Below are 19,504 nucleotides of genomic sequence, written 5' to 3'. Positions count from 1 at the left end.
GAGCATGTGTAAAATACGAAGTTAAATATACATTGTATATACAACAATATCAAGGTTTAATACACACGTACAACTTGTTGAGAGTGATACAAGTACATTATTTAATTTTTTTTATATATCGTACTTATTTTTTTAAGTTGCTTGTTGTGTGTGTGTGTGTGTTTGGGGGTGGGGGGTGTTACAGTTGGTTGGTCTTATAGCACTGTACTATTGTATGTACATTATTATATGGAAAAATTCTAATTGTTTTAAATATCCATTCCATTTATTTATTTTTTTATCAATATGCACGATCATATGTACGAATTGGTAATTCAAAATCGTTGTGTGTGTGTAGGGGGGGGGGGGGGGAGGGTGCTTTTGTAATTATAATGAATAGTGGTTCGGCTGCGAATTTGATCGCTAAAATATCGTGGATATTAGTGGTTCACGTAAAGTCTGCACACAGTAATACTTCAAATGATGGAGAGCCCTGTTGATGAGTAAATAGAAAATTTGTAAATGATACAGTAAATGATTTAAATGAAGATAAATATATAAGAGACCTGTTTTAAAGTTACACTGATATATGAAATATCTTTTATGATGAGATCTGACCTGGAGGAATTTGTTAATATTGTATATTATAAAAAAATTAGTAAATACAACTATATGTTGTGTGTACAGGTCCAGATATTGTTAATGTCAGGATTGACACATGTAGCTGTAACACTGATTTATATACATATGCAGCCTAGGTCCACAACTTGGTATTTATCAATATTATTGCTCATTTTGAGATTTGTAAATATTTTTGGTACATTATATAAATTTACTTGAGTTTTATGCATATGAAGAAATAAGAGTTACTTCCCTTCAATTGTGAACTATTAAGTGATAATGAGTAAATGGGTAAGAATATCAGTGTAATATGGATTTTATGCTAAATAAATCTAATAAATTGGATAAAATATATACTTATGTTAAAGTTATACAATTATGGACTCTGCCAGTGGTGAATATGGTTTGTGGTGAATAACAAACCATATTCACCACCGAAAGAGTCCATATTTGTTTTGTTATATAGTCCGGATTTGAAAAAATAAGACATTGAAGGCTGCATGATGATACCACTTTCATTTACGAACTTCTGTCGTGGAAAAATAAAAAAAAATCCAAATTTCAAGTTATAGCTTCCGTACCCCTGTTTTCCTTTTGCTGTTTGTACAGTCCCTGAAACGTTCTACTTTCCCACTTGAACGGTGAGCGAACGCTGAACGAACGGTGAACGAACGCTGAACGAACGCAGAGCGAACGGTGAGTGAACGATGTGTGAACGCTGAACGCAACTTGGTGAACGGTTGGTGAACGGTTAGCGAACGGAGCGCAAACGCGAGCGCAAAGTGAACGGTGAACGAACGGTGAACGCAAGATGAACGATTTATTCGGAATGCCTCTGATCTTTTCCTTGCATTGAACCTACTCCACTGTATTCTAATGTCAGGTGCCAGAAAATAAATAAATAAATAAACAAATCATTGAATTTATAAATTAATAAAAGAAATGTTCCAAAATTGACCAAAGAAAGACAATAAGTAAAACTATTAATTTGAGTTTCTTACAATATCTTCTGCACATACATGTATGTATGATGTTCACACGATTTTTATCATTGTAAAACATTGTAATTGTTACCGAACACTGTAGTATAAAAGATTTAATTATTCTAGTTGTAAAATATAAATGTTTATTCTTATCTTATACATAAAATCATAATAAATAATGTGGATTTTAGAAGAGAAAACTACTGATTTACAGAATGAATTACTACGGTTGTAACAACCATACAGGTATTTCCGTGTCAAGGCGATTCCGTGTAAAATAACGAAATTGAAATAATTTACAAAGGTGTGTGGACGTATTGCATAAATACACCCGTATTTTAAAATTGTAATGCAAAAATATATTTATGTGTCATTTCTATTTTTTTTTTTTATGTCGATTTATTGAGCAGACTTCTACAAGTATCTGTAGACATTTCCCAGTGATTATTCGCGGACAAGATGATACAATGAGGCATTCATATAATTTGTTATAGATTAAATTTTCAGTACTTGAAACATGTATAAAAGTAATATGCTGTCATGGTTTTATCAATCCGACAAATGAGAGAGAGAGAGAGAGAGATTCCGTTTTACCCCCCTTCTCCAAATGTCTGTACCTGTATCAAACTTTTTTTTTTAAAGTATATCAGGCAGTGAAAGTATATAACCATTTTATTTTATCAATAAATCCATCTGTTTGACAGTCATAATCGGGGGGTTTTATTTTCCTGCTTCAAGTTCACACGGTATCCACATGCTTGACCTGTCAATCAAAATCATTCAACCGTGTGCAGGTGTGAAAGTCTCGTCACATCGAAGATGAAGTGCTAGTATTTCCAAGATTTTTTAACATTTTTTTTTAAGTAAATAAATAAAATACATTGACCCATGGGAATAAACACTTGGCATGATTCAGCCACGTGAATGTGAAACATACTCCCTGCAATTTTAAAATACATGTACCACCGCCGGCACGTGTATATTTTGAAATGCAGTTGTTTACCCGTAATGACTTTTTTTTTAGATGCGTGTATGTTTTGAGACTGAATTTTTTTATGCTACAAAACGCATTATCTTCTTTTTTAATGTTAATTAAAATATACTGGAAATATTGACAAAGTAACAGATTAAGGGGGAAAAAAAGGGGGGGGCTCTTAAACATATCGAATGGCAAACATATAAAGTTACGGTGATCATGAAGGAAGGGATTTTTTTCCCTCTAACTATAGACTTTATACATATGTTAAGTAAAAAAAAATTCTGTAGTGTATTTTATTTTTAAATAAATATTTTTTAAACCACACTATCAATTTTATTCACTCCAAAGATATTTAATTGAATGGATATCCGCAGCACTATTTATAATTCTCAGAACTACTGCTAATGTTTCTTTCTACAGTAATTGAAAAAAAGTGTTAGAAATAAATATTTTAGTACTTTGCTGCAGTTGGTAAATTAATTGACTTGGATTATTATCGATTTTTCGTCTTTAACAAAGCAGCAAAATGTTGCAGTAGTGCTTGAAGTATCTGTATATTGTCCGTATTTAAATTTAATTTTTCAGCATCGTTCTTTATAGGTACATACTTGTAACAACATTTATTTTCCAGAGTAAATCAATAAGTTAAGTTACAATAATAAAGAAAATATTGTAGATAATTTTTTTGCCATGAAATAATGATTCTTTAAACACGATATGTTAATCATTAAATTGAAAAACCTGTAAATCCTTACTTACACTGTAAAAAGAGATAAGTCCTTTCACTTTGGAGTTCCGAATGACAATGAAGACTGAACGATTAGTGAACGCTGAACGTAAGATGAACGCAAAGTGAACAGACGAAGAGCGAACGCTGAACGCTTTATGAACGGTGAACGCCAGCGCAAGTTGAAAGCTGAACGCAAAACTGTGAACGGAGAGCGAACGGTGAACGCACGCTGAACGAACGGTCAGCGAACGGAAAAATGGGAAAGTAGAACGCTTCAGGGACTATAAGACATCAAAATGTTCAGAAAATAATCTTGCGATAGGCTTGGCTTATGTTTTTCCTGCTCAAATACAAGGCTGGCTCCGGCCGTTGCAACTATTGTTTACAACGTTGTTTGAGGTGTTGATTGTGACGTAACAATACCGCTGCACGCGCACCGATCCTCCGGTGAATATGGCTTCAAAACCAGTGAATATGTAGTGTTATGAACCGTTTGCGTTTGTATAGATTATACGGGGACTATAAATAGACTATATAATAATATGAAATATTTATTATGTTTACATGTTTTGTTGGGCTGATTCATTTATATATAAAATACCATCCATGTCAGAATTAACCATCCATGTCAGAATTAAAGAACTCTACAAACTGACCAGCGTTTTCTTTATTCACGGGAAAACCCAATTACACATAATATGTTTGAAATCATCATTTTCTAATAAAACGATAACGTCATTGACGTTATTCAATAACGTCATCTTTTTAAAAAAAATGACGTCTTAGAAACAGAGACTAAGATTAATTTGATGATGAAATAGAATTTTAACCTAACTTTATCCTTACACATTTTGAATAAAAATAATAGTTTTGAATAAAACTAAGGACATTTTGTGTGTATCTGTACATGTTGTACAGTGCTTTCCTACAATAAAAACATGTTTATGTATATCAACTTTATTTCATAAAGTAGACTATACTTCTTGCTTTCAATAAATATTGTTGAAAACGGCAAAGAAAATAATTATGATAACAAAGAAAGAGGAAAATAAATACAAAACAAAGCTGTGTCATTACATGTACGGTATTCAAGCGGTTGACAGACCCGATGGGAAATTTATGACCAGGTAAATGCTTGCGAGAGTCAGTGAGACCAATGGGATATAAAATAACTGGCCTATCCTGGTTACGATTGCTTTAAATATGCTGATCCTCACTTCTGCTAATGAAACTCATTCATCTACGGACACAATACCAATCTCTGTTCTTTGAAATCAGTGGTACTTTTGTATTCCCTTTAGAGGCTTAGGAAAGTCTTCCATTCCAGCCACTGTCATGCATGGTACTGGGGAGCCGAAATTGCGACTGAAAACTGGTCTACGATTGTTTGAAGCTTATCAATGGAGTTGGTCTCTAAAGTTATTTGATTAAAACAAATCCACCAGCTACATGTAGCTGTTAGGTTATTTATTAAATTGCTCTGGAAAATAAATTTTGCTATAAGCACATTCTGTACCTATGTAGAACGATGCATGCTGAAATATTAAATTTAACTAAGGGCAATATGCAAATACTTCAAGCACTGCAACATTTTGTTGTATTGTTAAAGACGACAAATTGTTAATGGTGATATAATTATCCAAGTCAAATAATTACACAGCAAAATTACGAAAATATTTATTTCTAACACGTTTTTTTTTTTCAATCACTACAGAAAATATAACAGAACTAGTTCTGAGAGTTATACATAGTACTGCGGATATCCTGTTATTTTATATTTTTATATCCTATTATTTTATTTTATATTGGAGCGAATTAAATTGATAGTGTGGTTAAAGGAAATATTTATCTGAAATGCACTGCAGTACAGAATTTTCTCTACTATAATATGTAAAGTCTATATATAGTTATAGAGAAAAAAAATCTTTCTTCACCGAACTTTATATGTTTGCCATTCAATATGATTAATACCCCCCCTCCCCTTTTCCCCCTAGATTGGTTACTTAGTCAGTGCTGTATTTCCAGAATATTTTAATTAACATTTTTTTTTTTTTTTTTTTTAAAGTTAAGGTCTTTTTTAGAACAAAAATTTCAGTCTCAAAACAAACATGCATCTAAAAATATCACAAAACAATAGCAGTTCAAAATGTACACGTGTCGGCGTTGGTATTTGAAATTGGCTGAGAGTATGTTTCAAATTAAGTGTTAATGCCCAATGTATTTTATTCATTTATTAATCAAATGTTTGGATCAAATCTAGAAATAATAAAAATAGATGTTATAACTTGTTGGAAATACTCGCACTTCGTCTTCGATGTGACGAAATTTTCACACCTGCACAGTGTCGAATGACTTTGATTGACAGGACAAGCACGTGGACTTCATGTGAACTTGAAGCAGGAAAATAAAAACGAGTATGACTGTCAAACAAATGGATATGATTTGTTGATAAAAAAGTTACTTTCAATGTCCGATATATATAGAAAAAAAATTTCAGAGTTTTTGTTTGATATAGGTACAAACAATTAGTGAAGCCTGAAAGGAGGAGGGGGTGGGCTAAAACGGAATCTCTCTCTCTCTCTCTCTCTCTCTCTCTCTCTCTCTCTCTCTCTCATTTGTCTGTTTAATAAAAACTATAACAGCATAAAACTTAAATATCAAGTTCTGAAAATTGAATTTATAACAAATAATATGAATATGTATCTTTGTATTATCTTGTCCGAGTATAACCACGGCCATCTACATATACATGTAGAAGTCAGCTCAATAAATCATCATGAAAAATAAAAATGACACATAATATATTATTGTATTAAAAATTTAAAATACGAGCGTATAAATGCAAAACGTCCACTGACCTTTGTAATTAATTTTTTTTCATTACTTTACACGAAATCGGAGATATATGAATGGATGTTACAACTGCTTTAATTCATTCTATAAGTCAGAGTTTTCTCTGATTTGTTTATGCTTCAGCGTTCGGCAACAATTGCAATGTTTTAATGCGATAAAAATCGTGTGATTAAAAACTTAATGTGCATGCATCGTCTTTCTTAGGACAATTTTGGAGAATTTATTTTATTGACTTATTTATTCATTCATTTATTGGTTTACTTATTTATTATTTTTTTTTTTTTTTGGCACCTGACATTATAATACAATAAAATAGTTTCAATGCAAGGAAAAGATCAGAGGCCTTCCGAATATATCGTTCATCTTGCGTTCACCGTTCGTTCACCGTTCACTTTGCGTTCGCGTTTGCGCTCCGTTCGCGTTCTGCGTTCGCTCACCGTTCAGCGTTCACACATCGTTCAACAAGTTGCGTCCAGCGTTCATACATCGTTCACTCACCGTTCGCTCTGCGTTCGTTCAGCGTTCGTTCACCGTTCGCTCACCGTTCAAGTGGGAAAGTAGAACGTTTCAGGGACTGTATGCTGCAAAGTGTATGACGCTGAAGTTGCACCATATATACTGTTTGTACTGCTGTCCCGTCATAATATGCCACTTGAAATACATGCATTCCAATCATAAACTGTTTCTTGTTTTGGCGGTTGCAATTATATCAGTATGAATTGTAAGTTCTGTATTGAGAAAACGACTAGTTTGAAGAACTGAATCTGGTCCATGAGTATTTGTACCTTTACATACTATAGTTTCATGTTAAGAATTTTTTTTTCTTTTTTAAAAATTGCTTTAGGATATCGTCTACTCGAAACCCAAAGATCTGGATTTTGCAAAGAGTCAAGAAATAGAGTGGCCCCATTTTTTAGGGCATAATGAGGTTTACTCACTGGTATCGGAAAATCAGTTTTTGTGATGTAACTGGATTATTGCATGGGGTACGGGAGAAGTGATGACCGCTGAAACTGCCAAGCTCCTGTAAATAAACCAGAACTCTATTTAAATTATGTTTGCCAAGTAATAAATAATTAACACGCATAAATTTAACTTGCTACATATATTTTTTAAGATGTTATTAAATGTAACGAAATAAGATTAAAGTAGACTAAACTTTATATGCACAGGCTGTAGGAGCTAACTTTAGTTGAAAGGGGGTGTCAGCCTAAAAGAAAATGTTAGCAAACAAAACCAAAAAAGTCAATTTACTTTTGAAAAGGGAACAACCGTAACATAGCTTTACATGTATATTATTTTGTAAAGTATTTTTGAGGGGTAAAACTTTTGATAAGCTTTGTTTTCTATTGTTAAGTATATAATTGTAAAAATATTGCCCCCTCCCCTTCCCCTGTTCTTGTGGATATTGTATATAGTACAGAATGAAGGATAATTCTTTTTCTTACTATGCAATTTTAGGTCATATCTCTCCATGAGCACTGGAAGTTTGTGTAACATTCAATAAAATATATTTAATATATGCAGGTATATAAGAATTATTTATTTTCAATACAAACCACAAGCTAAGTAATGTACTTCCCACAGGCACCTGAATAGTGGATTTAGGACATGAACTTATCGTCAAGTCAACCCCCCCCCCCCATTCGGACGGAGTTTAAGTTGAGTTACTTTTCATGATATGCTCTATTAAAATCAACCATGTCGGAGACCCATTTTCGGTGAACGCCTTTGCTTTTAATTTGTCTCGGTAGTATCTCCCCTTTTGCCAGCTTTTCCTGATTTTGTATATCTTAAAACGACATGCACCTTTCGATCTTCAGAAATTCATAAACCGAAACTAGGAAAAACACATGGCTGTTTAGATGTCAAAATTTAATTTAATATTAAACTAAAGTTTAATTTGCAATTGATGCTTTATCTATCCCAAATATTGTAAAAACTGATTTTTTTTTTTATTTAATCGTATTTATTTACACACTTTTGTTTTCTATGCTTGCACAGATTGTATTAGTTTCTACTTACTGATGATAGTTATATACGGTTATTATACTTTCATGTTAAATACTAAAATCTGATTGGTTTAGACGCATTTAACAATCCGTAATGTTACCCTCAGCGAGAGCAACACACTTGACAACGGGTAACATTACGAAAATATCACATGCGTTCAAATCATGCGCGTACGGTTCACCGTAGAATTCTCAAAACGTAGGTTGTGCGTTTGAAAGAAACCGAATAAACGAAGTCAATAACAGTTTGCGCCCGATGTAACTTACTTGAAAACAACAAACGACAGACGAAACATCCTTGCGAGTGCAAACTTTAGATGATAAAGAACTTTTTGAGTAGCAAACAAACAATAAAGAGGTTGGTAAATCTTTTCCGAAGCTTTCTTATTGAGAAAAATAGAAGCGGGGAGTTTGAAAGCTTTCTAAGCATGAACTTAACGACGATCACTGAATTTTTTTTATGACATCCGAAATCAATAAGACATTCAGTATAATAAAATAAATAGTGCACGTTTCTGAAGGTAACAGTTGAAATTGACACCCCTCGGAAAACCATTGTCAACCTCCGCGGCCGCTGACGCGTCGGTTGACAATGGTTTTCCTTGGGGTGTCAACTTCAACTGTTACCCCTCAAAAACGTGCACTATTTATATATTATTTTACAGATTGTAAATGCTGTGGAAAATAATCACCCGAAAGAACAAAAATGCTATAAAATATACTGTATTTACCTAGTAAGGATTTTTTAAATAGTCGTCACTACATATTTGTAGAATACTTAATGCAAAAATTATTCGATACTAACAAATATACACTACTACTAAACCGATTATAGTAAGTTAATATGTGGGTGAATTCTTAATAAAGGTACAGAATAAGAATGACAGATTTGGCGGAGAATGTTTTTAAAGATATTTTATGGTTATTAGCGGGAGGGGGTTGGTCCATCTTTGCTAGCAATGGTTTGTGAATCGCAAACTCTTGGCTAGCGACACTCCAGCCATGTTTAAGTGGTATATAAGTATCCCACTCTCTCTGTATCCCTCCATTATGTATCGGAATCAAGCAAGGATCTGGGATTTTTTCCGGGGGGGGGGGGGGGGGGGGGAGTCCACCCCAGTAAAAAATTATCTAGACCATAATTTGATGACGAGTAAAATGAAAAAAAAAAAACATAAACAAACAAAAACGCACACTGCTTCAAACGTGAAAACCTTATTTCGTAAAGGGGTTGGTTGGGGATGGGTGTGTGGACTTCACTTGTTAAGCTTCAAAAGAATTACTCCTCCTACTATCTTAATAGGTGTCCTTGTTTTTTAGGAGAGGAAGAGGGTCCAAGGTCATTTTTAGCTAATTTACTATCTACATTTGATTACTCCACAAATTCGGGGGAGGGGGGGGGTGTCCAGACCCCCTCTAGATCCCCGCATTGGAATAGCATTAAAAATATGTTGAGTGTTTAGATATTGATTTGATTTAATTAAACTTTTAGAGAAATATTCAGGAATTTTATATATAACGTAAAATCCAGAAGCAACGCCGGCGTTAAAACACACACAGAAAAAAAAAAAAAACAGCAGTGCAAACGTGGAACTTGCTTTTAAAGTATTTGCTGATTTGTGAATATATAAAATGTCTACATGAAGAACTGCAAGCAATACAATGAGAAAAAAAAAATCTTAACACGAACTGCAGTTTCATACATGAAAATTTCAGAAAAAAAAAATTAATTTCAATCTACCAACCAACAAATGCTGCATAGAACAGGTGCTGTATGTTACGAGAACGCATGAAGATTATAAAATAATCGAACTCATTTAATATTGTCAATTTTCATGCATGCAAACTTTCAAAGTATAAACATTTCATACTTATATTACTTACTGAAAATTCATCGTCCATTCTGTTTTCTTTACTTAGGCCTATCCTTTCTGTCACTAAATGAGGTCTTGCCCGAGTGACGTATTGTAAATCAAGTTGGCTTTTCAGCATGTGATGTTTAGTGGATCATAACACTTTACATTCATACAGGCGGGTTAACGTATAAATAGAAATTTTGACATCTATTTGTTTCGGTGTATGGTTAATTATTCATTATACTAGGATATCAAAACTAGCGAAAATAACTGAACAAAAGTTAAATAAATACATTTGTATATCGTGTACATTCAACTTAAAATTGTTCGTGAAGTGCACATGTAGGATTCAAACATAAAATATAATAATATTAGAATATTCGTCGGTGGTATCTTAAGAAAATATTTTAAAAATGGCAAAGAAACGTATTCTACACACGATATGACGATCAACATACGTATTCATTATATACTTTCACTCTGAAAATAAAACTGAACAACGGAAAGTGGAAAGGGAGAAAATGTGCGTTTTAGACGCTAAAATTTGACGTCACAATAAACACGTTTTTCTCAACGTCAAGGTTTATGTCATTAAGCCCGGTTTTGTCAGAGAGCGGACCATATAAGATTTGGTATTCTACCACTAAAATTCTTTAAAAAGAATATACAATGTACACGCATTTGAATATTATAATTTGAAGAAGGACAAATAAAATTTCACTACTTATTTTGTCTTGTCATTTTTCAATAACTTACCTGTGGCACATCCATCAATACAAGTACCAGATATATGATTACATGTAAGTCTTTTCTTGCACTTCCCTGTACATTGGAATTTACATTCTAGACCGTATGAGCCACTTTGACAAGCTAAAAAATAAACAGTTAACAAATTTGAAGCGCAAAATATCTCACGTTGGCACAAAACTTTGTCTTATAAACATATTCAAAAAGCTTTACGTGTTTGACTGCTCCTTCCAATCAACCCCGGCTTACATCCAAGACATGTGCCTTGGATGACATCACATTTGTTGTCTTGACAATTAGAGGGACATATGTTTTCGCAATACACACCATAAAATCCATTGGAACAACCTAACAGAAATTACGGGATCTGTTTTACGTTGTCAAATATGCAGTTGACATAATATATATATATATATATATATATATATATATATATATATATATATATATATATATATATATATATATATATATATATATATATATATATATATAAAGCACTAAAAACGAACAACACTGCATGTCTTAAGTGTCGGATCTACTAAGTAGATACAAGGTTACGGATGGAAATTTACACAAAGCACTAAAAATGACCAACGACACGAACAATAATAATTGTCAAATTTTCGGGACGACCTGCCCCTTCCTCAGGACAAAGAATAAGTTAATAAATCATAAAAACAAGGGAAATAGAGAAACCAAAACAACTAGCACTACTACTTAACTACCAAACACTAAATATTTACAGTGTTACATGTTTAATTTCAAGTTAATAAACAGTCGTGAAGAAAGAAATCCGGAGCGCTATGAATTGCTTCCGGTCTATCGGGTGAACTCTGGTGAAGTGCGATTTACATAATTGAACGAATTAATTATCGCTAATTAATTACGACAAGCAGTAAATCGTACATTGTCTTATTCTCTCAAAATAGCGTAACTATACATGATAAATCAGTTATTATTATTTACAAATGATAATATCCTTTATGTGACGGAGATAAAGAAACTGTATTTGTTTTATTTGTTTTAATTTAATTTTGATGTGACATGATTGTATTTTGGTAATTGTTGTAATTTTGTTTGATGTTTACAAACTATTTATCTCGGGATCAATTGCCTATTTTTAATCGATGACATCATTGTCTTAATATACAGCCAATCAGCGTGGCTTCTCCCAATCACGTGACCATTGTTTATTTATTTACCAGAGGAGAAAGCCACGCTAAATTGCAAGGGAAAATTGTGGTGGTTTACGGATCTCTAGCATTGCTCGTTCCAGAGACTTGTTGACTTTTGATGTGTTGCCACACATATGCTTCATGCAGATTGGGGAGAATGACATTCTGTTGAATAGTGACGAAGTGATTGTGCGTGATATTTTATCATTAGCGTCTTATCTGCATTCGGGTGTGGGCATACGAACAGTCATTGTAGGCCAGCTTCTACGCCGCCAGCCTTGGGCTTCGTCTTCGGACTTCAACGATCGCATCGTCGCCATCAACGTTATGCTAAAAGAACAGTGTGCAGCTATGAACGGTGTACATTTCTGGCCTCATAGAGGCTTCTGGGAAGACTTGACATTCCTGTGCCATGACGGGGTACATCTCCGATGCCCTACCCCATCGCCTCTTGTTGTGACCGCCTCTCCTATGCATCGTTTTTGGCGAAGTGTTCGCTCAGCTATCTTACATCATAGACACATTTCAGGCCAGTATCATTCTGCTTAAGTTTGCTTGTCTGACCTTGTTTTTCAATTGCTTTACATATATATAACCATATTCTGTAACTAAGTACATTCAGGGATGTATTTCAATATAAATGTTCTATTTAAATAATGCACCTCCATATTCTGAGACCATAACTATGGTCTACTTAAGTCATTGAGTGCATGCATCACATTCTGTCATAGGCTTTAATGTCAAATGCTTTATGTGTTTCATCAAACTTACTGATGATTATTAGACATTCAGTTTGTTTTTTGTGGTCAATGAACAACATAAATACAGCTTACATAAACTTTATTGGAGTAGGCATTTATTAACTCCTATATGTTTGACTGGTTTATATACTTTGTAAGCAATTTCTCTTTGTATTGTGGGACCATACACATTACATAATGCTTACGGTTGATGTTGCGGGACCATACGCTTCATCTTGTATGAGTATATAATTGTATGTGCATTTTCTTTTGGTGCGGGACCATACCACCAAAGACATGCTCATTTGGTTGTTGTATTGTGGGACCATACACCTTACACAACTGTTTTCATGACCGTACACCAATTCGCAGTCTGTTGTTGTTTGATGTTGCGGGACCATACGCATTATCATTTTATGACTGTACATGAATTGGTAGTTTGTTTTTGTTGGATGTTGTGGGAACATATGCAATATCATCATACTATGATAGATATACTATATTACATTCCATATGCATTTTTCTTTAGTGCAGGATCATGTGCACCTTATCTGTACTATTTCAATATTTATTCTGGTGGTGATTCATCCACATAAGACACTACTGTTTACTCGACAGTATTTTTATACACTCTATAAAATATGGTTATATATTCAACTGTTGCGGGACCACACGCAACATCCTTGTAATCATCATATGTACATACAATATATTTCACTAAGGTATGGCTTCAGGTCTTTGTAACCTTCTAATTTGTTTAACTAGCTGAAAATTTTAAATCTTAAAATTGGGTCAGACAAGCTTCAGATTCTCCTTTGGTGTTGTTCTGTTTTCAGCTACTTTTCAGGTATAATGATAAAAATTGTATAAAAATTTATACCTCATTCTTTAGCCATAATCTGTATTATGCAGCATTGAGGCTGTATATGTTTATTTTGTGTCCAAGGCTATATATATACATATACATGTGTATATAAATATTTATATAGCTGTATTTCTACTGAGCCCTTTGGGACATTTCAGTATCATTCAATGAATAATTATTAATTGTGTTCATTATGCTTTATTGTCGAGGTGTACAGCCATGCCTCCAAAGAGGGGACAGAAGTCCTCAGGTGCTACAACAGCCAAAAAGCGAAGGGCAGTCCAACCGACAGAAGGAAGTCAAGCCATATCACTAGACCTGCCGCCTGTGGGACCACCTGCTCAAAACAATGGACTCACAAACATTGACTATGACAAATTAGCTGTGGCAATTCTAAAGCACTCACAAGGGCACAATGGGCTAAACGTTCCAACTCAGGAGGCCCCTTCAGTGCCAGCACCTACGTCCCACTCAGCTGACACATCACCAAAACCTACAGCAGATCCACAACCACCTTCAGTTCCAGGTCCTTCATCTCTGCAACCAACAAACAGTGTGTCAAGTTCAACGCCATTGTTGGGGGATCTGTTAGATCAAGTTTTTGCAGGTGAGCCAGCAAGGGCAACTGATCTTCCTTACTCATCTACTATTGTTAGTGATGGCATTCCCCTTGGGTCTTCAGTTTCTAGCAAACTTAAGACAAAAATTTGGAATAATGAATTCATTGACTTTCGATCCCTACAAAATACAAGGGAAGAACCTTTGAGTGTTTCGATTTCCACTGGGGTCATAAAATTGCACCAAAGTCCAAAATTCAAAAGCCCCATAAGTATTTCCCAATGGACAGATGCTTTCTTTTTGTTTGCAGCAGTGTACATTGAAAAGTACCCTGCTGAAGCCCCCAATCTTTTAAAGTATGGGCACATGGTAAGGGAAATTCAACAACTTCATGGGGACAATGCATTTCGTTCATATGATGAGCAGTTTCGAAAGTTAAAAGAAACTGTTAATGTACCTTGGCAGCAACCTATTCAGGAATTAAGGCTGAGGGCAGCCACACTCTCAAAAGCTTTCCCTCCCAAACAATCACAGAATAATCAAACCCAGCCCTTTCGCATCAAGTTTTGTTTTCAATACAACAGAGGGGAACGTTGTAGTAAAAACCCCTGTCCCTTTCGTCACATCTGCATGCAATGCAGAGGAAACCATCCCAAGTCCAAATGCACAGATTCTTCCAAGCCCAGAATGCAGAATTCACACTCAAGAACTCCCAACTCCAATCAAAGTAAAAAATCTGCTTGAAATCCTGCAAGGTTATGACAAAGACAAACTTTTAGTTATCAAAAATGGATTCACCTATGGTTTTCACTTAGGTTGTAGTGGTATACCAAGCTCAAAAATATCTAGGAATCATAAAAGTGCACTTGAACATAGTTCTGTTATACAGGAATTCATTAATAGTGGTATTGAATCAGGGAGAATAGCTGGGCCCTTCCCCTCTCCACCATTTTCCCAGTTTATATCTTCTCCTTTAGGAGTTGTTCCTAAATCAGACCCTGGTAAATTCCGAGTTATACACGATCTCTCTTTTCCAAAACATAATTCAGTCAACTTTATGATCCCTGAAGAAAATTCAAAAGTGAAATATGACTCTTTAGATGTTGTAACAGACCTACTTAGAAAATTTGGTCGCGGTGCATTGATGGCTAAGACAGACATTCAGGATGCTTTCCGCATAATTCCAATTCATCCTGATGATTACAAACTCTTAGGATTTTCTTGGGACAGTAGGTTCTTCTATGATAAGTGTCTACCAATGGGTGCGAGTAGTTCGTGTCAGATCTTTGAACGCCTTAGTAGTAGTTTGCAGTGGGCAATGTGTGAAAAATTTTCTGCTTCCGGAATGTCTCATATGTTAGACGATTTTTTCTTTATCGGGCCCAAGGGTTCTACTAAATGTCAAGCTGATCTTGAAAGATTCTTGTCTATTTGTGCAAAATCAGGCATACCCATCAAAGAGGAAAAAACAGTTTTTCCTACTACCGTATTAACCATATATGGGATTGAGATTGACTCGAATACATTGGTATGTCGTTTGCCTGAATCTAAACTAAACAAAGTCAGGGACAGTTTACAAGCAGCAAAACGCAGAAAGAAAATTACTTTACATGACCTACAATCTTTGATAGGATTGTTAAATTTCGCTTGTTTAGTTGTTGTTCCAGGTCGAACCTTTTTGCGTCGCCTCATTGATTTAACATGTGGGGTCTCCAACCCTAATCATTTCATCCGCCTAACTTGTGAGGCAAGAGCGGACTTGCATATGTGGTCACATTTTGTAGAATCTTATAATGGCAGGTCAGTTATACTTCCTGATGTTTGGTCATCTTCCGATAAAGAATTGTTATTTACTGACGCATCAGGCTCATTGGGTTTTGCGGCAGTTTTGGGAACCAACTGGTTTGCATTAAGTTGGGAGGAAGTTCTAGATTTAGCACAATACCAGATAGCCATTAAAGAGTTGTTACCCATTGTGTTAGCACAGGAAATCTGGGGTCCTGCTTTAGCCAACAAAAAGCTCCTATTCATGACCGACAACATGGCCATAGTACATGCCATTAATAAACAGACTTGTAAAGACAAAATTCTCATGAAGTTGATTCGCAGATTAGTTCTAACAGCACTTTCACACAACATCCTTTTCAAAGCTAAACATATTCCAGGCAAAACAAATACTCTGGCAGATCATCTTTCACGATTTAAATTGCAGGAAGCCTTCCAGATAGCCCCTCATCTCAGTCCTGTACAGACAGAAGTTCCCAAGGACCTCTTAACAATTTGAATCCAGTCTGCATGAAACTACTAGAATCTGCTCTCTCATCATCAACCTCAAAAGCTTATCGCCGAAGTTGGAATTTGCTCCTCAAATGGAAACCTGACATATCACTTCCAGTCTCAGTGACAGATGTTTGTAACTTCATAGGCCATTTATTTCTTCAAAATTACTCACCCAGTACAATTTTTTCCCACATTTCAGCTATCAGTTTTATTCACAAGTTATGAAGTATCTCAGACCCTACTCAAGCCTTTGTGACCAAAAAAATTCTTAAAGGGTGTCAAGCTGTAGGCTCAAGGAGGGACACACGCCTGCCTATCACAGCACCTATCTTACAGAAACTCATTGCAGCCTTAGAACACACTGTGTCTCAGTATTCACTCAGACTTCTTTTGCAAGCACTTTTCTTGGTAGCCTTTCATGCTTTTTTGAGATTAGGGGAAATAACAGCGAAATCAGTTAAAGCTACGAATTGTATTTTACAGAGGTCTGACATAACATTCAAACAGGAAAACGCTTTGTTAGAGGGAGTTCAAATAATTATGAGGGATTATAAAACGAATAAACACCATGCTCCAATAATCATTTTCCTTCAAGCATGTCCCAGTTCCTTATACTGTCCAGTTAAGGCGTTGCATAAGTATCTTGCCTTGTACAAACATACATCCGGGCCATTGTTCCAGACCATGGATGGCTTGCCAATTACATACTCGGTTGTTACTTCACATCTCAAAGCAGCAATTCAGTTTATTGGACTAAGTCCGGATCAATTTAAAGGTCACAGTTTCAGAATTGGGGCAGCAACACATGCAGCCTCACTTGGATTTTCAGACAATGTCATTCAAAAACTGGGAAGGTGGAATTCCGATGCTTTTAAGCACTACATTCGTATTAAGTCCTTTCATCTATAAGTAATTGACATGCTCAATTTTTAGTGCATACCCCGGTGTAGCCCCCCAAAACATACACATGTGTAAGAAAAACTTTTAGACAGGTCAGAAGTTTTCTGCTGTCACAAATAACCACATAGACTTTGTAGGGCAGGACAGAAGTTATCTGCTGCCCTTTATCAAGCATTTGTATATAGGAGACAGGTCAGAAGTATTCTGCTGTCTTTCAATCCCTGGTCAGATCCTGTTCCATACACATATTTTTGGGTACACGGCAGGTCAGAAGTTTTCTGCTGCCTGAAAGTTATTGTTTTCAACATGTCAGGTCAGAAGTCTTCTGCTGACATAATTTTCTATCTCCCTATGTTTGTATATAACATTATTGGTAAAAACTTTTTTTTTTTTTAGGGCATATTGAACATAGCTATCTTGCTGGCCACCACATGCTCTAATGTCAAATAACAAAATGTCTTCAATAGAACTATTTTTTATTAGCTAGTGTTGTATTATATATATATATATATATATATATATATATATATATATATATATATATATATATATATATATATATATGTCCATATTTATTTAATTTTTTGTTGTTATGACATATACTTTAACATGTATCATGAGCATTTGTCTCCTTTTTATTTTGCGCCTTGCCAAGTCGCCTTGGGAGGGTGGATCCAATTTGCAATTGGACTGTGGCGTTCATTTTGTTTTATCCCACCCTTTTTTGATGGCACGCATATCAGTGCCTGCTTTATGGTATGTTTATTTTAAAGGGGGTCAGTTTGCATAATATGATGCCAAAGATTTTTGTGTTCTTAGAAGTTTTTCTAGTCTCTCTGACCCCCTTACTATGTGTATTTTTGTTTTGCGTCATTTACTTAAATAAATGACATTTTTTCACTTTCAATACTGTTGTTATTTTCTTCTATCCATCAAAAAACTAGCTCAGTTGACTTGGCTTCAGACTTGCAACAATAACAAAGGAACATAAATCAGTTATTATTATTTACAAATGATAATATCCTTTATGTGACGGAGATAAAGAAACTGTATTTGTTTTATTTGTTTTAATTTAATTTTGATGTGACATGATTGTATTTTGGTAATTGTTGTAATTTTGTTTGATGTTTACAAACTATTTATCTCGGGATCAATTGCCTATTTTTAATCGATGACACCATTGTCTTAATATACAGCCAATCAGCGTGGCTTCTCCCAATCACGTGACCATTGTTTATTTATTTACCAGAGGAGAAAGCCACGCTAAATTGCAAGGGAAAATTTTGTCGAAAAAACCCTCCATCCATCCCCTTTCTTCCTCCGTCTTTTTTTTTTTTTTTTTTTTTTATTGTTATTCATGTATTAGAGATCATACTTTGCGTGTTCATTTTGTTTTATCCCACCCTTTTTTGATGGCACGCATATCAGTGCCTGCTTTATGGTATGTTTATTTTAAAGGGGGTCAGTTTGCATAATATGATGCCAAAGATTTTTGTGCTATTTGTTTTATCCCACCCTTTTTGATGGCACGCATATCAGTGCCTGCTTTATGGTATGTTTATTTTAAAGGGGGTCAGTTTGCATAATATGATGCCAAAGATTTTTGTGTTCTTAGAAGTTTTTCTAGTCTCTCTGACCCCCTTACTATGTGTATTTTTGTTTTGCGTCATTTACTTAAATAAATGACATTTTTCACTTCCAATACTGTTGTTATTTTCTTCTATCCATCAAAAAACTAGCTCAGTTGACTTGGCTTCAGACTTGCAACAATAACAAAGGAACATAAAAAGAAATTAAAGAAAGATAATATGGAAGGGCAATTTTAAAAATATGAATTTGGATATATTATAAATTTGGAAATCGGATAATAGAAATACACAAAAATGTAAGCTGTAAATATCTGAATAGGTTGTTCCAGAATTGCCAATGCGAATTAATGGTAAAGTTTACACTATATAGAGAGAATGAACTTGTTTGTTGCAATCCGGGATTGGGTCTAGTTCACCTTCATCCTGGTGAAGTCATTAAGATTGTTTATACCATTAGGGCGAAATGACTTCAGCCTGTGCATCCAAAACTTTTCCTTGCCTTTTCTCTGAGCGTCTGTCCATCTTGGATTATGGTCAATAACCACTACTGTCATGCCCTCCCATTTGTGACCTTCAAGGTTGAAGTGTTCCCCAACGGGTTCATTGAGTTTTTTGGTCCTAATGGTAGAACGGT

General features: G+C 34.8%; 2 protein-coding genes across 2 annotated transcripts; both read left to right on the top strand.

Moving 5' to 3' along the window:
• The first annotated feature begins 12,079 nt into the window (after nt 1–12,079).
• LOC133193234 (uncharacterized) lies at nt 12,080–12,487 on the top strand. The gene has a single exon (XM_061329195.1). It carries the CDS (start codon nt 12,080–12,082, stop codon nt 12,485–12,487), a length of 408 nt encoding a protein of 135 aa, XP_061185179.1.
• Nucleotides 12,488–13,758: 1,271 nt separating this feature from the next.
• Nucleotides 13,759–16,840, top strand: LOC133193059 (uncharacterized). The gene is made up of 2 exons (XM_061329046.1): nt 13,759–14,150; nt 16,314–16,840. Exons 1-2 carry the CDS (start codon nt 13,763–13,765, stop codon nt 16,604–16,606), a joined length of 681 nt encoding a protein of 226 aa, XP_061185030.1. The 5' UTR covers nt 13,759–13,762; the 3' UTR covers nt 16,607–16,840.
• Nucleotides 16,841–19,504: the final 2,664 nt, after the last annotated feature.

Source organism: Saccostrea echinata, unplaced genomic scaffold, assembly GCF_033153115.1.
Source record: "Saccostrea echinata isolate AGI-Se365-2 ecotype Australia unplaced genomic scaffold, CSIRO_AGI_Sech_v1 ptg000027l, whole genome shotgun sequence".
NCBI classification, from domain to species: domain Eukaryota; kingdom Metazoa; phylum Mollusca; class Bivalvia; order Ostreida; family Ostreidae; genus Saccostrea; species Saccostrea echinata.
This window is presented reverse-complemented; position numbering and strand designations above follow the sequence as displayed.